Source organism: Lygodium microphyllum, chromosome 6 (genome assembly GCF_053477565.2).
Source record: "Lygodium microphyllum isolate KBCC chromosome 6, Lygodium_microphyllum_v1.1.10, whole genome shotgun sequence".
Lineage (NCBI taxonomy): Eukaryota > Viridiplantae > Streptophyta > Polypodiopsida > Schizaeales > Lygodiaceae > Lygodium > Lygodium microphyllum.
Genome location: NC_141140.1, coordinates 124,952,355 through 124,976,136, shown reverse-complemented (window position 1 = coordinate 124,976,136; position 23,782 = coordinate 124,952,355). Strand labels below are relative to the sequence as shown.

General features: G+C 44.9%; 1 protein-coding gene across 18 annotated transcripts in view; it reads left to right on the top strand.

The window, feature by feature from the left end:
- Window positions 1–17,487, top strand: part of LOC148035083 (folate transporter 1, chloroplastic-like) — a 130,438-nt gene extending 112,951 nt beyond the window's left edge. For 2 of the 18 annotated variants that reach the window (XM_087680021.1, XM_087680020.1), the window contains exons 7-13: window positions 5,361–5,434; window positions 15,025–15,135; window positions 15,296–15,376; window positions 15,448–15,468; window positions 15,556–15,623; window positions 15,744–15,928; window positions 16,919–17,487. In XM_087680021.1, the coding sequence (XP_087536147.1) occupies window positions 5,361–5,434; window positions 15,025–15,135; window positions 15,296–15,376; window positions 15,448–15,468; window positions 15,556–15,623; window positions 15,744–15,861 (473 nt within the window). In that variant the 3' untranslated portion in view covers window positions 15,862–15,928; window positions 16,919–17,487. Of the gene's footprint in view, window positions 1–762; window positions 884–5,360; window positions 5,499–15,024; window positions 15,136–15,295; window positions 15,377–15,447; window positions 15,469–15,555; window positions 15,624–15,743; window positions 16,395–16,918 lie in introns of those variants that run through there. The other 16 variants (XM_087680011.1, XM_087680014.1, XM_087680015.1 and 13 more) reach the window with 16 other exon arrangements.
- Window positions 17,488–23,782: the final 6,295 nt, after the last annotated feature.

The following is a 23,782-nucleotide window of genomic DNA, read 5'->3' as shown; positions in this document are numbered from 1 at the left end:
GAAATTATATAGTTCGTGGGATTTTCATGCCATGAATGCTTTTGACAAAATGATAGTTACCAATTTTAACTCCCTTTTTTCCTCTCTCCTAAAGGCAGCAGATGTCACCAAAATGCTAAATGAACCTAGTGATTTTATTAAACTTCACCAAGATTTTTGATTGAAATGAATCTAAATTTTGATACATCTAGCTCTTGGCCATGCTGGCCATTGCATTGGTTGACACCAAGCATGTAGTGGACCAAGTGCACATGCTATGTGGTGCAAGGTTAAGACAAAAGGAATAAGGTGCAATGTTAAACTTCCATTAAATTAAACTTCACCAAGGTTTTTGATTGAAATGAATCTAAAGTTTGATACATCTAGCTCTTGGCCATGTTGGCCATTGCATTGGTTGACACCAAGCATGTAGTGGACCGAGTGCACATGCTATGTGGTGCAAGGTTAAGACAAAAGGAATAAGGTGCAATGGTAAACTTCCATTAAATTAAAAGTTTGCGCTTTAGAGTTACTAATCATTTGAATGGTTTGTCTAGAGAGTAACTCACATAGCTGTAATGGACATCTGATGCTTAAGTTTGGTCTACTGAGCAAGTCACTTATGACTAATCAGCCATTGATTAATTAGTCCTAAATCAAATAGAATTTCGATTAATAGCAGCTGGTTGTTCATTTAGAAAGTTGATTTGGCTATTTGGCATCAATTTGTCTCTCATTTGAGTAGCCCAAGTTTTGAGACAATTATTCTTCTTTTTCTTGCAGATATTGCAAATTTGAGTCATGGAGCATGAGCGGATAGTGTGTATGGAGTCAGGGCAGTAGCCAATCTTTGCCTCTCCACATGGGGGATCCATTGGACAGCTCCATACTCCATTATTAGTAGGTATTGGGTCCGTTTTTGGTCATTTCATCAGAAGAAGTTATTACAATGCAATGGGCTGAAATCCTCTCTTCTTCTTTGAAATCCTGAGCCCATGTACTTTTGGATAACTTTGTTATCACAAAGAATGTGATTTTCTCGCAATTTGTGAGAAATCCTTCTTGTTTGTGAGAGGAAGAACCTAGATAGTTTAACAATGAAGATGCCCAAGCTATTGGGCATCCGAAGAATAGGCATGATGCAAGAAACTGTTGAAACATCAGCAAATTGTATTAAAACTGGGACAATGTCTTGGTAATCTCAAGAAATACCGAGAGAGACATTGAGCTTGGAGCCAACAGGTGTCCATATCTTGAGAAACAATGTTCTAGCTTTCTTTCATGAGTACTTGTTTACTTTTTTTTTGGCAAGTAAAATGTGGTTGATTATATTACTCAAAAAAACTGATTACAGCGGAGTGCTCATGCTCAACAGACTAGCTGGAGCTGATGAAAGTTACAAGTACATCATGTATACAAGTCTCTCAAGGTGGTCTGGGGGGGATGGGGGCAAGAAGCCATGGAGGGGAGGTGTATCGCCATTTGGGGTTGCCTGGTTGTATCATGGAAAACAGGTCTTGGCCGCCCCAAGTGTGCATGAAATGACATCGGAGCTCCTGACAAGCCTTGGACTCGCCCTGCACCTGATCTCGTCGGTTGCGGAGGGACTGGCTAATGAAGGTCCAGAGCTCTGCTAAGGTCGCCCGTACTAAAAGTCTCTCTTCGCCGAAAGCCTCCTGACATTGCGTCTTCTAGATATGCCAACTAGTAAGACTCCCTATGATCTCCCATACCTCAAAGCGGTTTGCTGTGGAGTACTAGGCGGATGGGTAGAGCCTCTAAACCGACCACTGCGCATGACCCTCCCTCGATAATTAATATTGTGTCCGGCATCTCGGCCTCATACAGAAGGTGACGGCCCTGGCTGACTGCCTGCCAGCAGAAAGCTCCCCATGAGATACATCTAAGGATAGGTGCTATATGGCGAAGGATGTGGCATGCTCCTCTCCACATGAGCTGCGCTGCCTCACACAACCAAAGGCAGTGCTTTGGTATTTCCAAAGGTTGCTGTGTGCAGCGCTTACAACCTCCCTCCTTTTGCATTTGGGCAAGCTAACTTTCCACTGCCAAGCCTCCATGTGCCACTAGCCATAAAAAATATGATACCCTCCTCGGCCACCAACTATCCCATAGGTGGCGCCAGAAGGTCCGTCGAAAAGACTCCGTGATGTTGTGCTCTGCCTAATGCCTGCTACATGATGGCGCCCAATCCATATCCTCTTGCATCGGTACATGTTTGCTAATCCTGGCGGTGTACTCTAGGAACCTTGGTGGCTTCTTGGCGACTGTAGTGACCGGCCATAGGCACTCTCTCGGATTCCACTCAAGCTCAAGTGGCCTGCCCTCGAGATCTAGAGGCGCCACTCCCTGAGCTCCTGCCAAAAGACAAAAGGGTCGAGCCGCCATATCTTCCCCTAAAGGCCGATCACTTGGATCCTCTTCCACGTAAGGACAGTTATCCCCTCATCCTACTGCCCTTTGTCAAGAGCCAGTCGGTCCCTCTCCTGAATGGTGAAGAAAGTCCCGGTTGGAGCGCCGCCCACTCTACCTGCCACCTGTAGGGGGATGCTTGCTGGTGAAAATTAAGCGGCCCATACCTCCACAGGCTCTATCAGCTCTTGCATCAGGGGAGCAAGCCACTCCTGAGGTATTGTTGCGTCTATCTTCCTTCTCCTCAACTCCACTCCTCTCTGACAGCTTGATACTTGCTGCAGCACCTCCTTGTCCACCATCTTGTACACCTCCCGTCATGTCCTGATGATTCGAGTTGGGCCAGCCTTCCAACCAGTCCATTGGATATGGGTGTGCTTGGCCAATCTATGCCCCTTCCGATCCTTGACATGGGGGTTCCAAATCACCGATTAACGGTCTATCTCCTCCTGGCAGCCTAGGGGGCTTTGGATTAGGGCCTTACGGAGGCCCTGCCACACATGGAGCAAGCTGTGTAGGAAAGGTGACGTGGGGAGGGTGATCTGGGCTGACGTGAAGATCCATCTCGCGCCTAGAAAGCTGCTGAGGTGCGGAAAGAGAACTTTGAGCACTTGTCCTCTAGGCCAGAAATGGCTGCTCGCGCACGCACCTCCTGTGCGTGGAGGGTGGGATTCCTTGGTGCCTCCTGTAATAATCTCTGTGTGGCTGCAAGGTTCCACCGGAGAGCTCTCTCCTCCTCTCCCAGATCTGCTGCCTGGCCCGTATGGTTGCCTCTTGGCAGATTCTACTCAACTTGGCTAGGACCTCTGCAACCTCCACTGGGATTCGGTCCCTCCTACCCCACTCCCTGGTCCAAATCAACTCTATCTGTCTCGTCACCTCCTCCCTCCTATAGATCGAGTCAGGGACTCGATAGGATCGTATGTCTAGGGCAGATGTTGGGGGATCTAGTGTTAGGAGAATCGGGCAATGATCAAACATGGTGCCCGCCAACTGCCCAATTTGGCCTCGACGAGAGCCTCCCCACTCTCCCACATAAAACCTGTCCAACCGCTCCAACAGGACTCCACCTAGCCGCCTGTATCCCCAAGAGAAGTCCAGTGACCTCTCGCTTCTGTGGAAGGCAGGATCTCTCCAGGCATCGCGTGCTCCTACTGCCAACAAAATAAGTTGTGGAGCCTATATATCCTATCTAACATCATGGTCTTGGGCTACTAGAGCATTAATTATTGCAAGCTATCTAGTTGGTTGTACAATAATAAGAGACTCCTCCTAAAATATCACCTTTTGTACCTCAATGATTTGCTCAAACTACTTATGCATTTTTTCTCATGGAAAGCAATATCTTGGCTAGCGGATGACCTTCCAAGCTAGTGGATCCCATAGGCGATAGCCCACCTCACATACATCAACATAACCAAGAAAAATGCATTTCATGGACTTAGAATCTAACTTATTGCACTTGTCCTTGGAAACATGGCAGGAAGTCTCACATCCAAAGACATACAAATGAGCATAAGATGGAGGTTTTAAACCTAATAGTCAAGAGCACCTCCTGCTCCTCCCCAGCCATGCCTTGGTAGTTTTAACCTCTGCCCTGCTGGTCCTCCAAAGCCTCCAGGTTGTTGAAGTCTCCTCAAACGATCCAAGAGTCTACTTCTGGGTGTCCATCCACGATCTCCACCCAAAACCTGCTGCGTGCCCTAACCTCCGTAGGGGCAAAGACATTGAGGACTCCAAGGCACGAGTTCCCAATATCCAATTTGATCCATAGAACCCTCCTTGCCACTATCGTCCCATAGTCTTGTACACTGGTGGTGAGACTCGGGCCAATAGAGGTGCATACGCCTCCACTCTTGTCGTGGGTACCTAAGGCATGCTCCCATTAAGTGTGCGAGCTGCTCTGGAGTACCTTCCCTACCCGTTGGGCCTGGGTGGGAGTGAGCTTGTGCTCATGTAGAAGTAAGATGTCTATCCGTCCGGCAAGGGCAAGCTGCAGCTCCTGCTGAACAATCAACTTCCTGGAACCACCTGTCCCTTTGTAGTGTAGACTATTCATATTCCAAGATGCAAGGTGTAAGCGCATGGGGAAACCTGCGACTGACCGAACAGGCATCTGATCAGTGTGGAGGCTGTTGATTAGGAGGAAAAACTATGGGCCATGCAAATACGCTTTGCTACAAATCTAGATGGTGAACTCCAGTCCCCCATGGTGGCCCTCGGTCGAGACCATAGGAGTGATAGATGCTCTAGGTGGTACTATCAATGCATCTATCAGCCATGCTGAGAGTCGTGACTCTATACACTGGTAGAAATGGGCCGCTTGTGCTAGGGGCCACTCGATCACATCCCTTAGAGCTCTCCACTATGGACGGGCTCAAAAGATAATGCTCAAGTGTGGGATCTCGGCACTAGCCCACCAGTTAATGTCCATCATGCAACCAGGCCACTGTTGTGCAAACAGTGCTAGTCCTTCTCCCATCCACTAGGAGATGTGGTCCGCCACCTGACTCTTCAACTCCTCTATCTGTGTCGTCGTCCAATCCCCTGAGTGAGAGGACTGAAGGAAAAAAGTGTAATTTGGTCCATTCGGTGGTGCTAGTAGATGGACCTTGCCCCTCCTTGACTTACGAACCACGAAAATCCCCATCTCTAGAGGTAGTGGGAACTCTCCACACTTCGCAACTCTCAAGTAGGACCATGGGCCACTGCAGAACTCCTGTGGCAATAGCTGTGCCAAGCAAGGACCGCAACTCTTATGTCCGAGCAAGGACCGCAGCAAAAGGATTCTTGTGGAAGTAACTGGGTATGGCAGGGAAAAGGACATATCGAGGATGAGGTGGAACTTTCTATTTTTAAACTTGGTTTGGACTTGTTTGATTACCATTGATTAGCAAAGTCTAGAAAATTTGTTTTTGGTTTCTAATCTAAATAATATTCTTATTTTGCAGATGCATTGTACAACATTGTGAAGAATGAGGGATGGAAAGCACTTTACAAGGGTCTTGGACCAAGTTTGTTACTTGTAAGTGAATCGTTTTGTGGACATGCCTTGTCAAATTTTTAGAACACGTCATAGTGGCCTTCATGTAATCATTCCTTCCTCCTTCAATCAACACTATTATGCTTTGTAACTTCCAAATTTCTTATGCAAGTTTTGATATTAATTTTATTGTGTAATAATTTGTATATTAGGCTTCTTTTTTCCAAGGAAAAGAATGTTCGAGTTTTTACTACAAAATATTGGTATCTTTTTTTTGCAAATAAAGTGTGGCTAATCATATTACTTCAGAAAAAATCTAAATACAAAGAAGTGCTCATGCTCAATAGACGAAGTTGGAGCTCGTGAGAGTCACAGATACATCATATATACAAGCCTCTCGAGGCGGTCTGGGGGGGATAGGGTCAAGAAGCCATGGAGGGGGGTTGTATCACCATCTAGGGCTGCGTGCCTGCATTACGAAGAACAGGTCCTGGCCGCTCCAAGTGCGCATGAAATGACCTCGGAGCTCTTGACGAGCCCTGGACTCGCCCTGCACTTGATCCCATCGGCCTCGAAGGAAGTGGATGATGGAGGTCTAGAGCTCCGCTAGGGTTGCCTGTACTGAAGGTCTCTCTTCCCCGAAAGCTACCTGACACTGCGCCTTCCAGATATGCCAACCAGTAAGACTCCCTATGATTTCCCATACCTCAAAGCGGTCTGCTGTGGGCTCCAGTACCTAGTGGATAGGTAGAGCCTCTAAACCCACCACTACGCACGACCTTACCTCGATCATGAATATCGTGTCCTGTATCTTGGCCTCATACAGAAGGTGACGACCTTGGCTGACCGCCAGCCAACAGAAAGCACCCCAAGAGATACATCCAAGGCTGGGTGCTATACGGTGTAGGATGCGGCATACTCCTCTCCACACGATCTGTGCCACCTCACACGACCAAAGGCAGTGCTTTGGGGTTTCCATCAGCTGCTGTGTGCAGCACTTACAAACTCCCTCTTGCATCTGGGCAAGCCAGCTTCCCACCGCCAAGCCTCCATGTGGCACCAGCCATAAAAAGTGCGAAACCCTCTTTGGCCTCCAATTATCCCATAGGCAGCGCCAAAAGGTCCGTCTGAACGGCTCCGTGATGCTGTGCTCCGCCCAATGCCTGCTACATGGCGGCGCCCAGTCTATGTCCTGCATCAGCACGTGTCTGCCAATCCTTGTGGTGTACTCCAGGAACCTCGGTGGCTTCTTGGCGACCGTAGTGGCTGGCCAAAGCCATTCTCCCGGATCCCACTCCATCTCATCAAGTGGCCTTCCTTCCCAGATCCAGAGGCGCCACTCCCTGAGCTCCTGCCAAAAGACCAAAGGGTCCAGCCGCCATGTCTTCCCCTGAAAGCCAACCACCTGGATCCTCTTCCATGAAAGGACAGCTATCCACTCGTCCTGCTGCCCTCTGTCAAGAGCCAGACGCCCCCCCCTCCTGCACTGTGAAAAAGGTCCCAGGTGGAGCGCCACCCACTCTTCCTACCACCTGTAAGGGGATGCTTGCTAGTGAAAACCTAGCAACCCATACCTCCCCGGGCTCTATCGGCTCTTGGATCGGGGAAGGAAGCCACTCCTAAGGTATCGCTGCGTCTATCTCCCTTCTCCTCAGCTCCACTTCTTGCTGGCAGCCTGAAGCTTGCTTAAGCACCTCCTCGTCCGCCATCTTGTATACCTCCTGCCATGTCCTGATTGTACGAGCCGGGTGAGCCTCCCAACCAGCCCACTGGATGTGGGGGCATTTGCCAATCTGTGCCCCTTCCCGGTCCCTGACCTAGGGGTTCCAAATCACCGGCTAACGATCTATCTCCTCCTGGCAGCTTGGAGGGCTCTAGATAAGGGCCTTACGGAGGCCCTGCCACACACAGAGCAAGCTACGTAGGAAGGGTGATTTGGGGGGGTGATTTGGGCTGTCGTGAAGATCCATCTCAGGGACGGCCTCCACTCACCGCCAAGCCTCAGTCTATAGTCCTGAAGACCCTCCTACAATAGAACCTTCTAAGTCTGCCCTCCCGGTGTGAGGCCGCGGACAACTAGCTTGCCCAGGAGGGCCATACTCTGATACTGTGGGCCTATGATCCCAAGCCCTCCCTCTGACCGATGTCGTATAATGGTCGCCCACGCCACCTTGGCCGTGGAATCCCTGGAGCCATCTGACCTGGACCAAAGGAAATTCCGCACTAGGTGGCAAAGCTATATTACACAGGAGGAGGAGAAGCACCAACATGAGGTGATGTACCAGGTCGTTGCTAGGAGGACCTGGTTAACTACCAGGGCTCGGCCGGCTAGTGAGAGGAGAGCCGTGCTCCAGTAGGTCAGCTTCCTCCGAATAGAATTGAGGACTGAAATAAACTATTGGGCGGGAGTGATGTCGAGCTCCACCTGGAACCCTAGGTACTGGACGGTCTATCCTTTGCTCACCCATCCAAATCCCAGGTGGACGCTCCACTCCATGCTAGAGTCCGGGTCTGTGAGGAAACCAATTGATTTTTGCTCCTGCTACAGTACAGAACACCTCAAGAGCCAACCTCACTCTCTCCAGTATCAATTCGTCGTCCTCTATGTAGAGCGCTGTGTCATCTGCATAGTCTGAGTCTAATAACTCGGTCTCCTCTCTTATTGGAAGTTGGAGGCCACGTAAACCGCTCACACATGACCTGAGGAAGTGAGACATCGCCTCTGCAAAGAGAAGGAACAGGTACAGGGCCAGGGGGCAGCCCTATCAGACCGATCTCTCGAGCCGAAACTCCTCCCCTCCACTCCCTCCTATGAGAACACTGTTGGTGGCCGATCTGTAAAGTGCAGAGACCCTGAAAATGCAAGCCTGGGGGAAACCCAACCTCACCATGGTGCCCTCTAGGAAATCCCAATCCACCCTGTCATAGGCTTTCTCAAAATCCAAGAGTAGTACGGCCAGTCTCTGCCCACTGTACTGGGCCCACTCTGTCGCCTCAAAGAAGGTGAATACATTGTCCAGGATGCTCCTATCCTAGACAAAGCTTGTCTATGTGTCATGGATGATGTTTGGAAGCAAGGGGCGTAGTTGCCTACCAATCATCTTTGCCAGTGCCTTATAGGCCACTGACAATAAGGTGATCAGTCTCCACTAGGAAAGCTCCAACCGGTCTCCCCCTTTGGGGAGAAGACTGATAAGGCCTGTTGATAGACTCCCTAACATCTGTCCTGAAGTGAAAATCTCCTGAAAGGCCAACAGTAGGGGGTCCTTCACCACTTCCCAAAAGGTAGTGAAGAAAGCCTTATAGAGGCCATCCTCTCCCGGGCATTTTTGCCCATCCTGTGTATGGAAAACCTCCTCTAATTCCTTCTTTGTGAAGGGGGCTAGGAGGGAGCATCCCATCTCCTCTGTGACGAGGAATAGGATATTATCCTAGACCTTTTGTCTACATTGCTGTCCTCTAGCTGAGGCTATCTCCTGCTGGAAGAGGCGACTATAGTAGTCGGTGGCAATCTCCATCACCTCGTCTGGGCTAGAACGGGTCCTCCCATACTGATCTCGGAGGTTGTGTATCTGCTCTCGAGAGGTGCAAGACTGGTGCACCTGAAAAAACTCCTTGCACATCGTGTCCCTCTTCCGCGCCGAGAAAGCTGCTGAGGTGCGGAAAGAGAACTCTGAGCGCCTGTCCTCTAGGCCAGAAATGGCTGCTTGTGCACGCACCTCCTGTGCGTGGAGAGTGGGATCCCTTGGTGCCACCTATAATAATCTCTGCGTGGCTGGAAGGTCCCACCGGAGTGCTCTCTCCTCCTCCCAGCTTTGCTACCTGGCATGTATGACTGTTTCTTGGCAGATTGTGCTCGACTCAGCTAGGGCCTCAACAACCTCCTCTGCGATCTGGCCCCTCGTGCCCCACTCTCTAGTCCAAATCTGCTCTATCTGTCTTGTCACCTCCTCTCTCCTGTAGATCGAGTTAGGGATCTGACAAGATCGTGAGTCTAGAGCAGATGCTGGGGGATCTAGTGTTAGGAGAACCGGGCAATGATCGGACGTGGTGCCCGCCAACTGCCCAATCTAGCCTCCCCGAGAGCCTCCCCACTCTCCCACATAAAACCTGTCCAACCGCTCCAGCAGAACTCCACCTAGCCGCCTGTATCCCCAAGAGAAGTCTAACGACCTCTCCCTCTTGTGGAAAGCAGGGTCTCTCCAGGCATTGCGTGCTCCTACTGCTAGTAGAAACACCTCCCATGTTTCTTCTCCTCCCTAGCCATGCCCTAGTAGTTTCTCCCTCTGCTCTGCTGGTCCTCCAAAGCCTCGAGGTTGTTGAAGTCTCCTCCAACAATCTAGGAGTCCACCTTTGGGAGTCCTTCCGCAATCTCCATCCAGAACTTGCTGCGTGCCCTAACCTCCGTAGGGGCATAGATATTAAGGACTCCAAGGCACGAGTCCCAAATATCCAATCTGATCCATAGCACCCTCCTTGCCACTATCTTCCCATGGTCTCGAACACAAGCGGTAAGACTCAGACCAATAGAGGTGTATACGCCTCCACTCCTACCGTGGACACCTATGGCGTGCTCCTAGTAAGTGTGCGAGCTGCCTGGGAGTACCTTCCCTACCCGCTGGGCCTGGGAAGGGGTGAGATTGTGCTCTTGTAGAAGTAAGATGTCGATTCGTCTAGCAAGGGCAGGCTGTAACTCGTGCCGAACAATCAATTTCCTGGAACCACGTGTCCCACTATAGTGGAGGCTATTCACATTCCAGGATGCAAGATGTAAGCTCATGGGGAAACTTGTGACTGCCCGAACAGGCATCTGTTCGGTGTGGAGGCTGTTGATGAAGAGGAGAAGCTATGAGGCATGTAGATACGCTTTGCCGCCGGTTTGGACGGTGAGCTCATTCCCCCATGGTGGCCCTCGGCTGGACCAACGGGGTGATAGAAGTTCCAGGTGGTACTATCAATGCATCTATCAACCATGCTGAGAGTCCAGACTCTGTGCAATAGTAGAAACGGGCCGCCTGTGCCAGGGGCCACTGAATCACGTTCCTCGGAGCTCTCCACTGTGGAGGGGCTCGAAAGATAACGCTCAGGTGAGGGACCTCGGCACCAGCCCACCAGTTAATGTCCATCATGCAACCAGGCCACCGCTGTGCAAACAGTGCTAGTCCTTCTTCTCCCATCCATTGGGAGGTGTGGTCCGCCACTTGACTTTTCAACTCTTTCTCTATCTGTGTGGTCATCCACTCCCGTGAGTGAGAGGACTGAAGGAAAAAGGCATAGTTTGGTCCATCCGGTGGTGCTAGTAGATGGGCCTTGCCCCTCCTCGACTTACGAACCACGAAGATCCCCACCTCTAGAGGTAGTGGGAACTCTTCGCGCTCCGCAACTCTCAAGTAGGACCATGGGCCATTGTGGAAGAACCCCTGTGGCAACAGGTGTGCCTGTCTCGGGAAGGTGTGACATGTGGCAAGGGTGGATGAGTTGGTGGCTGTATGGGAGGGGGAGGACTGCTGGTGCGAAGAGTATGTAGGCATGTGTGGCTCATCACCTCTTGTCGGAGGCAGGGGGCAGGTCTGGGGGGGGGGATTGCTCGAACCAGGTGCGGATCAGGGGAGGTGTTTGGTACGGGAGGTGGTGGGGGGGAGGATGTTCAAGGGATGGTGGGGTGGATGGAAGTACATGGCGGGTGTGGGGAGGGGGCTTGTGGTCCTGGAAGTGGGGGGCTGTGGGCGAGGGTCAGTGGGGGGGGGGGGGGGGTGGGGTCTGGGATGTGGAGGGAGGTGGGTATGGGGGCTATGGGGACTCAGGAGAGGTAGTCTGTGGCGTGGGTGGGTGGATGTGGGGGGCTGCGGTCTTGCCGGGTGGGGGGGTAGGAGGGGGTTGTGGAGTGCTTTGATGAGGGGGTGTCGCAAGCCCACCTGCTCCCTACTGCCGAGGCTGGGTTTGAGACGCAGGCTGCCCGCCCCCCCCCCCCCCCCCCCCCCCCCCCTGCCGTTTCCCTCTCTGTCGTCTCTGGATCCGTGTGAAGCCATCAGCGTCCACTTGCAGGCCTGTCGGCAGAGCCACCTCGGCTCCGAAACACGTGCAACTTGCTGCCTGATGCCTAAAGTCGTGACAACGCAGGCACTGCCTTGGCTGTCCCGTCACAATGACCTGCTGCCTAAAGGAGTGCCCGCCCATCTCAATCTCTAAGAACTGTGGGATATTCTTGACCTCTTTCATTGCCACCCGCACCTTTGGGACTCCTGCAGCTATCACTGCATGTGTGAAGGACGCGGGAAGGATATTGCCGAAAAGCCTTCCAAAGTCTTTCACCAACTGGCGATACTCAATCGCTAGGCCGGTGAAAAGAAGAGTGACCGGATGCCGAAGAAACTTGTTGTGGAGTGCAAATGCCTCCACAATTAAGCCGCTGTACCAAGGGACCATGTGTATGACCCCCTTCGTGGACGCATATGGTGAACTGGCGAGTAACTCGCGAGTTGCGTTTGCCGAGCTGAGCCGGACCATGAAGATCCCTTGGCCCAATAGGACCGCCTCCTCGATCTGCGCTATCCCGATGCGCAATGTGGAGTGTAGCCAATCCCGAAGCTGGGCCCTGGCTGGGGAATGTCCTACTACCTGACCATAAATCGCTATTTCCATTAGCTCCAGCTCCTTAACTCGGACGGCTAAGAGTTGTTCCTCAGAGAGGGCTACACGCAAGGTGTTTGATTGGGGGGCACTCGCTGAGTGCACCGGCGTCTGACCAAGGGTTTCCATTCCGTGTCCCTACTGAGAGGACTAACAATCACGTCGCGGTGCTACCTGAGGAGGGGGTTGCTGCAGATGGAGGGAGCAACTGGAGGGTGGGGGAATCTATGGCAAGGGAGGGGAACACTGCTGTGTTTGCTACGAATGGGTCCGAGGTTGTGGACGGGGGAAGTGCGCCGCGGGGGGGGGGGGGGGGATCGATGGGCAGGATGATGGGCAAGGTGGGGGGACGGGTAGGGCGGGGAGGGGCGACAGGCAGGGCGGGGCGATGGGCAGGGCGGGGCAGAGTAGAAGACTGGCGGGGCGGTGGGCCACAGGCGGGGAAGGAGGGGGCACCAGCGCAGGCGACGATCAGGGCGGGCTTGAGCATGAGGGAGTAGTCGGGAGGCAGGGGTAGCAGGCGACGTGATGGCAGAGCTTGTGGTCAAACTAGTATGGAACAGATCTGGAATGGAAAATATTGGTATCTATAGACCCCTAAAAGAAAATACACAGCATTGAAAGAGATCTTTGCATGGGCTATACTAAGAAAGTCATTGCAGTGCAAAATGGGTCTTATAGTTTGACCTCAAATAGTTGTGAACTACCAAAAGTCACACTTGCTCTAAGAACCTAACAAGGACAAGTTCTATTGATTCAGAGACACACGTAAGACTATGAGTGTATGAGGAGGAGAGATGCTTTTCTTCATACTTGGGATTCTCGCACCTTCTTCCACTTGGAGTCCCACATGGTTTAGCATTACAGACTGCCGGATTTGCTGTTTACTCAGACATTGTAATAGACTCTTATTTCTTAACTTCTCATATTATGGTATCATTGAAGCCCTATACAGGCCTGTTTTGTAAATTTATTTTTTAAAGTATTCATTAAATGGACTTGTTTATTAGTAGTCTGGTATCTTTTATTTAAAGAAATAATCTCTCTTATGATAGTCTAACTTGAACGACACATTGATGAGCCCTTCCATACTTTGTATTTCTATTGTTTTACCTTTTACTTTCTTGTGAAACTTCCCAACATTGAGAACTTCTCTTCCTATATCGATACCAAGGAGAGAAATGGCAAAGGAATTGATTGACTCAAAGGAAGAAAAATTTGATGAACTGCGGCTGCTTTTCCTGTTTTGGAAAGTTGAAACATACGAAGAAATGAGTGTGCAGCTAATATCATGGAGGGCTGACAGTGAAGGACTAAGGAAGAGTATACAGTGATGGTTGAAATCCAACACCACCTAGATGCGTGCATAACACAAGCAAGCAAGCTATGCGAAGTAGGTAGGGGTTGCCAGAAACACATAGAGAATGAAAAAGGAAGAGGGGAAAATAACTGAAAACGCTCAAGAGCTGAAACCAAAGTTACCGCAGATTATTGAACATACAAAAAGAGCACATACTTGGGCATAGGTAACCAAACATACCCAAACGGAGGCAGAAAAAACCTCAAAATGGGTCAAGATAACCAAGGAACAAAAGGTGTCATCTCTCCAAAAGGAAGAGTTTACAGGCTACAGCCATAGGAGAAAAAGAGAGACGAAAGGTACATGCTTCCATGTGCGTGCTAGGATGGAAAGAGATGGTCCAACAAAGGATGTCAAGGGCATTCATGGCCACCTAGGTGGTGAATCTCACATCCTCTATGGTGGGAGCTTGGTGAGTCGATAAGGACTCCACAAGGAACAAGCCCTTGATCCTCAAGTTTGTCGATTTAGATATATGGAGTGGGTTTCCCTCCAAGAGGGGCCCCCTGTAGTGGCCTAGGTAAGGACTCCACAAAGGACAAGCTCTTGATCCTCAAGTTTACTGTGGAGAGAGTTTCTCTCCAAGAGAGCGGGCCTAAAACCATGCTTCCTTCTCAACAAGGGTGGTAAATAATCTGAAGCACTAATTACAGCAAGCAATAAAATACACAAATCTGGAGTGCACGTCATGTCTTTACATAGCGGATATTTGTGCATTTGTCATATCATCAAATAAGCTGCCATTGTACTGATTAAATCTTTTTGGGGTTGTTCTTTTTAGCTAAAATAGGACTTAATCCATGATAGTTACTTGTTAATTCTGTCCTTACGATTTGTTGGCTCAACAAGGCCCTCAATGTCATATGTATATTTCATAGTTGCTGAAACAGTGTTTTGGGAGCCCAAATGGAAACATTTCAAAGCCTCCGAGATGCATTTCGAGAAAATTTCCTACATTTTTGGGGTTTTGTTTTAGAACTCAGTTTTCTTGGTTAGGAGGGGGACCCTAAACTTTACCTGACTGTGTTTTGGCCAACCATGTTTTAGAACTCAGATTTGTTGGTCAGGAGAGGGGCCCTAAACTTTACCCGACTGTGTTTTGTCCAACCATGTTTCTTATTTTTGCCGACAACCAAGTGCTTTAGTTTGTTAGCTTTCATTGTAGCCTTTAAAATGTACACCAAATCTGACTTTATCTCTAGTGTAGATGTCAATTTGGTCAACCCTTCGACTGGTCAACTTGGGCATGGCTGAACTAGTCACACAGAGATGATATTATGCATCCTACTATTTTATGAGGCGCAGTCTTGAACTCTATTGTAAAGGTAAACTTAAAGGTGGGATGAAGAGAAATTATGTCATATAAGCCATAGTTGACAGTCGAGCCTACTAGTGCTGCGTTGCTGCCTTTGACCCAGTTGCCTCAAATCTTTCCTAGGTAAAGTTAGATGGCCTATTTGTACGTCTGGTAGTTATAGGATCTTCTACAAACAAATGTATTAAAAAATCATCTGCCAATGCTGCATCGCATTGGCAGATGTGTATCACGTACACATTCTAAACTCATGTAACCAGGTTTGTGCGAAGATCCGCTATTATTCAATCAAGATTCCTTATAGATGGTTTTCATGTTGCCTTCTAGGTCTCTCATGGTTCACTTCAATTCATGGCTTATGAGGAGGGACGGAAGCTTGTCAACAACATACGCGCTGAAAACGTCCATCATTTGAAGGATCATGGAGAGGAATTCTTGGTAATCCTGTTTCCTATAAGGAAATTGTAGCCATTGATGAAAAGAGAGAATTGCTCAGTGAATGGGAGTGAAAAGCATGTTGGTTAGACTCTGCCAGTAAAGAGGCATGTTAGATTCTGGTGTTCAACTTTAGTACTGTGTGAATTATTGATTCGCTCAGCATGTGCAGAAGCCGGTGGACTTCGCAATTTTGGGTGCGTTCTCTAAAGTAGTGGCCACGTCTGTGACATACCCATATCAGGTATTTGTCTTATTAAATGTCAACACGCTGTCGTTTGGATCTAAATTGACAAGGGTGTGTCTTCTTGCCAGGTGGTTCGAGCAAGGATTCAGGTATTACTTCTTTCACTCATGGATTTTCAAGCCGATGATGTTGGATTTTCGTTGCTGTATTTTCTAAGCTCGCACTTGCATCTTCAGCAACGGCCAGACACTTCGGGTGTGTCCAAATATGCAAGCAGCTGGCATGCGTTCCAAGAAACATGGAGGTGAGGCGATCTTACTGGTAGATAAATGAATTTATGGGTGAATGCGATTCAAATTAGGTTCTCTGCTTCTACTGGAACTTAACAGGTCTAAACCTTCATCATGTTTGATGCATTGCTTAGGTTTGAGGGAGTGCGTGGTTTATACAAAGGAATGGTGCCCAATTTGTTGAAGAACGTGCCTGCGTCCTCCTTGACGTTTCTTGTTTATGAAGCTGTTTTGAGAATACTAAAGCGATAATATCGTCCACTCATTCTGGGCTGGAAGAGTTATTAATCCATGGCTTTTCTTCCACTCAAACACCAAGGTAAGGCACTAGAAATTGCTTCTATAAAGAAGTGATCCATAAGGCTTGACAAAAATGATGCCTCTCGGACTTGTGTTCTATGGGGACTTTTAGGCTAATGACACTCGCACCAAAGCTTGCATGATACTATTTTCACTTCCCCAATAGAAATATCCATAGAACAATGTGTTGGGAATTGAGAGCTCCAAAGTTGGGCCACTCTCGAGGGATAAAGGCTAGTACAAGTGCTATCAAAACAATCAATATAGTAGTCTACAATGGCAAATTGTGTATCACGTCCCGAAATGAAATTTGTGAGAGGGCACTTCTCTCCTACAATGTGAATCACTTGCACTATCACCCAATATCTCTAAACATATGCATCTTGCAAGTCAAAGGTATTGTATTGCTCCATAGTCGTATTGCATCATCTTGTCTAGATGTCATAGGTGAAATGCTAGAAACAAGCCTTGATGTGTGTAGTCTCTTGTAGTCCACTCTCTTTGACTGAAGTTTGAAGCATATGACTTCTCTTGTTGACATAATGTTGTGAAATGATTTGTTGCTATTCATCATAGCTCCGTTTGCAACTACATAAAAGGTCAATGTAGCATAGAGTTGCCCACATATGTGTAAAGCATTGAAGTTGATTTGAAAGAATTTGTCACACCTTCGTATGATGAGGTGTGTATCTACAAAATTACTGCTAGATGAACCAACATGCACAGTAAAGATAGACATAGGGAAGGATTCTCTTGAAACATGTATGTTAACCTTGCTTGCAATGCTTACCACATATCCTGGGATGTAACTTTTAAGTGTTAAACATTTGATTATAGAATTGTCAATAGAGACATGCCGGCTAAACTTGGACTCTTAACTTCTATTCTAAACCTTTAAAATATGTCATAGGTATCATTAGGAAAAACTTAAAACATACAATTGATTTTAGTATTTTGGGGCCACATTGCTTTAGTTGCTTATATGGAGACATGTTTCCTTTTTTCACAGGTACAATCCCATGCAATAGAAGGATGGCCAATTTTATTGTCTTTGTTAGCAAAGGATCAACATTATTTCTTAGGATTGCTGACCTTTTAGTACTCCTTTCATGTCTCAAAGCTATGGTGAGGGTGCAATAATAGAGTAACTTTTCACTCAAAGTATCCTTCAATGGCTTGTAGCACACGAATGTAGGAAGCACATCATTGTTTTGGCAAAGAATAAGAATTTGTAGAAAGCAAGGGGATTGCCTTATTTGATTGAACTCCTATTGAAACGTTGCTCCTATCTCCCAACAAAGTCTACTAAAAGGCTAGATTAGCCATGGTCTCCTCCCCTCCAAAAAATTCTAATAAACTTATTGCAAGATTTGTCAAAGTCAAAAGAGGAGTATAACAAAAATAAAAGAACATTGTGTAGGATCTATTTTTATCAAACGATGGCCTCGTTCTTTAGTCCACAAGGGTAAAGCTATATGGTGTAGAGTATCTTGTTTTAAGAAATCACCATGTTGTAGGAAATGTCTTGTTTTGTATTGGATGTGCGTTGAAATGTAATACCAAAAAACCTTTTATGGATGGATTTAATGTCAATTTTTGTATTCCTATGTTGTAGTGAATTGATCCCTCTAATATCCATATAGATAAAATTTCTCTCACAATTATTATCTTAAATTATTTCCTTTGCTACATTGTTACAATATTAAAAACGTTACCCATTCAAGGTTCCCTTTCGTTGATCATGTTTTGTCGGTTAGGACTATTGAAATGACCTTAAACTTGTACACTCCAGCAAAAGTTGCACCTTGATGGTAGGACATTTAAGGTGTTACATGAACAATCAAAGGATCTACTTGTGGGTCTTCTAACACTGAAATAACTTGAACTTTAGATTGATAGTATATAGCTACATCTACACAAAAGAGTCTTTAGGCTATTTGCATGTAGAATAACCATATCCTCTTTTATGTTTTTTGAAGGGATTAAGGTGTTCTATTTCAAAGACAAAATTGTCATAGCTTTGTATGGTGAGGTGTGTATTTACATAAACATTGCTACATGAAGCAACACATATGGAAAGGATATACCTAATGGTAGGATCTTCAAATTTGTCATCCTTGCTTGCAACACTTTACCTTTATCTGAATATATGACCCATAAGCTTTAGATATTTAATTACAAACAAGGATACAAGGGCTAGACTTGGGAGTCTTAGCTTCCATTTTGAGCTTTAGGATATGACACAAGTATCATAAGTAAAAACTTAAAATATACAACTAATTAGTAATTTGCGGCCATGTTCCTTTAGTTGCTCATATGGAGATGGGTTTTCGTTTTTCATAAGCAGAATTGTGTGCCAAATCCATGCAAGTCCTTATTTTTGTTTATACTTGTGGCTATTTCATAAAAGGCGATATCCTAGACCATGTTGCTTTACCCTAAGGGATGTTACAACTCCCTCTATTATGCAACCTAAAGAATGACGCAACCATTTTATAATAGGGGATATCCCACACAACGTTCCACTCTTGTTCTACTTCTCTTCGACTTTGACAAAATCAATGATAATCAATTCAACATTTTCTAAACAAGGCCATAGCTTGTTTAGGCTTTCTAATAGACTTTGTTGGGAGATAGCGGTGGGTATTGATTGGAGAGGTCAATCAAATAAGGCAATCCAGTAAAAGTTGCACCTTAGTGGTAAGACATTTAAGGTGGCTACATCAACAATCAAAGTATCCACTTGTAGGTCTTCCAACACTAAAATGACTTTAACTTTAGATTCATATCACAAAGATGTGTCCAAGCAAAAGTCATTAGGCCCTTTACATGGAGAATAAGCATAATAATTTTTTAATATTTTCTTGAAGAGGGTGTTGATTATCAATGATATAGTGAATGAAAATCTAATAGTCTACCTTGATAGTTGTATGCACTATATAGGTTGAAAAAATGTCCATTTATCACCAATGGGTTAAACCTCTAGACTTTCAATGAGTATGCTTACATGATACACATCACATGTGGCTTCAAAATCGATGAAGTTCTCACATCATACACTTTCCAATAGAATATAGCTTTTACAATAGCCCCTATGTTTTATTGACTTATTATCATGATGGATTTGCTACATATATCTTAAAATAAACATTTAATGCCTTGGTTTTACAATAACACAAGCTTGAGAGAGGAGACATTAGTAAACTTTGTTATGTTTTGGACTCTTGCCATAATTTCATGATGTGTTTAATAGCTAGTAATACTTATTAGTTATGGCATGTTTAATAGCTAGATCAATGTTGTCATTACAAGTTGGCTAAGTGCTAGGTTAATAGTTAATCTAATAGCTATTGATACATATTTTAATATTATACTAATAGCTAGGTTGATAGTTACTAGTAGTAGGATAATAAGTGGCTTATTAATTAAAGGTGCATATCAACAACTATTAAAGTTATATTATCCATCATTAAATGTTTATAGAATATGATAGTTGGTATCTAAAGTTGCATTTCCATTGATGACCCATGGTTATCTCTTCATGACTAATCAATCCCTTCTTTGCACTATAACTTGACTTGATGTTTTTGTATATAAGTAGTGCTCACAAGCTCTAAGAATAAGATAAGTTTAGGCTCTCAAAATCTTTCAATGGTGAGTATCTTGAAGTTGTGAGAATCATCCAAGAGGACAATTATTTATGCACAAATACAAAAATGCCATCTTAGTTATAAACCTTGTTCTTTTTACATTTTAGATTGTGTTTGGAGTCATGATTATGATGCCCTTAGGATGTATAACTACATTGTACCTCTTGCACCCTATGTCCTTCATGGCATGTCTTTCACAACATGAATTGAAACCTTCTCTATGCTTTCCATGGCTCATCTTTAGAAACATGAAATGAGTGTGTTTGTGACACAAGCCAATAATATTATGATTATTATACAAGATGCACGAGACATCCTTCATGCCTTTTGATTGGGTTAAGCTTATGAAAAATAAACCTTAGTGTAGTGTGACTAGTTTAATTTTGTGAAATTAGACATTGTTTTTAATACGTCACATTATGAAGCTTGTGAAAAATGAACCTTAATGTAGTGTGACTAGGTTAATCTTGTGAAATTAGACCTTGTTTTTAATGGAACGTGTATTAGGACATGTGAAGTTCTCGTCCAAATACACTTCAGTTGTAGAACCTTAAAAGTTGAAAGGTTTTGGGAAGGTGTAAATTGGGATGAAATCAAACTAAAAGGTAAAAAGCACCGTGTCGATTATCATGAAGAATATTTAGTGTTAAAAAACAAGGGTAATTTTGACATATGAACTAGAAATAAAGGTGACTACTATGAGCTGTGATATTTTAATAATGGATCAGAGGAGGTGAAGTGAAAATGGGAGTAGAGACCCAATATCTAGATCCATAGGTTCGAATCTTTGCCTATTTTAATGGCATCTTGGTTAACATAATCAAACTTCTTTCACTCATGGTTGATCTCGGAGGCTTTTTAACATGGCACCATGTCATGTCATGCACTCCAAACCATTCTTAGACTCTCAAACACCATAGTTGGATCACAACATGGTCCATTAGCTTTATATCTCATTATATGTAGCCAAACCTAGGCTCAAAGGTCAAGTTGGGTTCTTTGGAAACATGTCTAATTCTTGAGCTTTTTAAGTTTGATTTTTAAGAGCTTCTTTAGATCATAGACTCCCTATGCGTTGTTGGTATAAAGTGCAACATTTAAGGATGCCAAGTAGAGGGCTTTGTTGATAGCCATAGCCAACTTAGGACCAACCTAGACAAAATTGCTCCTAATTTATCATAGAAGTTTCATAGCTCATTTTAAAGCTATCTTTAAGATGCATAATTTTTCCTACTTAGATTACTAACATTGTGTATCTACAAGTCAAGTTATTTGATATTCCTCTTTGGTACAATGAAGACTTAACGCAAACTTTGGGTCATACATGTACAATAAGTTGAGATGAATTATCTTAGGAGCCACAACACCCATTAGCAAGGAAGCTCTTGATAAATTTCAAAGGCTAGAGAACTAACATAATGACCGACACACCTCCTCCATTGAGGGTCACTTAATTGGATACCTTAGAACTTCCATACATGATAAAGCTAGCATTTCAACACAATGACCAACACACCTATGTAGAGAATTGCTTATTTGAATAGCTTGCCCCTCCCATATGTGGTGGGCCTAGAATTTTCAATTTAATTGATTAAATATCCATATTTTTGGAAAAAATTGAAGATTTTTATCTTATTTTAAAATCTCAGGAGCCTTTAATCTCAAGATCAATCGCGAATGTGCATGGTTAAAGTGAATTCTCCCTCAAATGCCATAGGCATAACCTAGGTGGGATTATGTAGCCTTATGCAAGGAGTGATGGTTGCCTTCATACATCAAATCCTTGGTCCCTTTGTACCCAAGACTTCATACATAGAAATATCCTTTCGAAATGAATGGTATTTTCTCTTCAATCCTTTCACTAATTTCCAATACATTTAATGGGTTGATTATTCTTTGTGAATGTTGTGGCTACTTTGCTTATTAGTATGTTGGTTATGTAAGTGAAAAAACAAATCTTGATGTCCAATTCTTGTACAATCAGCAATTGAAAGTTCAAAGATAATTTATGAAGTGTAATCTGTAAGCAAGAAATTTGAGACTCAAGAGAGAGATCTTGCACTAGGAAGAGCAAAGTGAACGTATTACTTACTATCTTATCTTCTTGTTTACCTAGGGACTTATCTCATCAAGATTCATATGTCTATGTTTGATACCTATCAAAGAAGATTCATAAAGGGCTTGCTATAGATGCATAAGCCTCCTTATCAATCTTGCTTCCACCCTCGATTGCCTCAACCATTCGCAATAGTGTCTTTGAGGAGAAGGAAGAGGATTTGGTTAATGCTTGAAGCTTCAACTTGCTACCCCATTTTTAGAACCTTCATGAAAGCCTTAAGAACTTATTGTACTTTCTTATTCCTTAATTTCTCTTCACTCCAAAACATTTTAGATGATGATTGAAATTTAGAAAAAGTTGATATAAGTTATTTATTCTTTTCAACCAAGTTGAATATAGAAAACTGTTGTCTTTTGGTTACTCTTCAAATTCGGTGTTGCTGGGTCATGAAGAGGATGATACTAGGGAGTGATGAAGGGAGCCGATGTGGGGTTTGGTTTATTATTATACATAGAGAGGGAATGAGGGTTGGTTGTCTTGGTACATCTCATAGCTAAGGAGAGGCAGAAAGTAGTGTTTCAAGGGTCATTGATGTCATTGGGGTCTTCACTCATCTTCATTTTGTGAACCTACAATCAAAAGAGATGCACTTCCCAAGGGGTATGTCTACCTTATTATGTTGTGAAGGTTTGTGATTGTGAACATTTGGAGTGTTGTCCCGATGGGCCTTGAGAGTGAGTGGTGGTAAAAGAGCTAGGGGCTTAGAAATGGAGCGTGTCAACTTAAACTGTAGGATGTTAAGAATTTGAATCCACACTAGTAGTAAGCAAGGGAGTAGAGAGGAAAAAGACTACAACCAATGCTACATTGGCAGGGCTCCGGGACATCTTGACTACAATCACAAAGGAGGTGACATCAATGGCTTATAAGCAAGAAAGGTCCCAAGCCTCCTAGCATATCTGTGTTGGAAGTGTCTTTCCTCGAAGGAATATCAAAATAAGATCCTACACTAATCTAGGGGTGGAGGAGGTAAAGTATTTGCAATAAAAAGCAAAGGAAGATGCAACTTACAAAAACACATCGGAAGCTCAAGGCATGGTCAAAATCCTATAAGAAAACATCAAGCCAGAGCCTCCAAGGGAAGTCTAGCTAGGAAAGAAAGAGAAAGTCAATCAACCAAAAATGCACAACAATAGAAACCTCTCAATCTCAAGCACTAGAATGACCATCGATGGAGATAAGAAAAATATTTTAGGATCCACATTGTGTTGGAGTTGAAACTCTATAACAAAAATAGGTAGCATATCTAGAGTACCCAAGATCAACCACCTCTGATGAGGGAGGAAGAAGAAAGTTCATCACGTTAAATTATCTAAAAGGGGGAAGGTTGCATCTAAGGAGGAGAAGGTTGTAGAAAGAGCTAAGGAGGAATCTAGAAATGAAAAGGAGGAACGGAAGCAAAGGCAACAAGAGGAAGACTTCACTTGGGAGAAAAGAAGTAAAGGATTAAGCCTTAGCTATCAGAAGGTTTGTAGAGAAACCAATAATGGCCGAAGAAGTAGCATTCAAGGGGTCCAAATTTGAGATTTTGACAAAAGCATGCACCAACCAAGGTGCACGTCCAAGTGCAATAGAAACTTCGTAGCTTTCATAGTGGTTGACAAAGGCAAGGCATCATTGCCCAATCATGACCATCACAAGATTTATTTCAACCACGGCTAAGGGAAAATCCAAGGGCAAATTAAAAGATAGGGTATATAAATTGGAAGCAAAACTTGTAGCCCTCTCCTAAATGAGATCAGAGAAAGTCACTACCAGAGAAGTGCTAAAAGGCTAGTAAACATAGATGTAGGATTTGAACAAAGAGCACCTAATGTATCTAGGATTGAAGGATCCTTTACTTTTGTACCTCTACTATTGCAAAGTAGTGCACAAAAGTTTGAAGGATCCTTGACTTTTATACATTTACTCTTGCAAAGCCTTACACAAGAGTTTGAAGATCTACGAAAAGAATAGGAGGATCAAAGAGATCAAGTGGATGAGGAAAGAAAGACCACCTTAGCTGCCCTTGAAAAGGAAAAATAGACCCATACAATATATTGATAGAGGCAATTAGAAAGTCCTTCAACTTGAAAAAAGAATTAACAATCCTTAAATTTAGAGA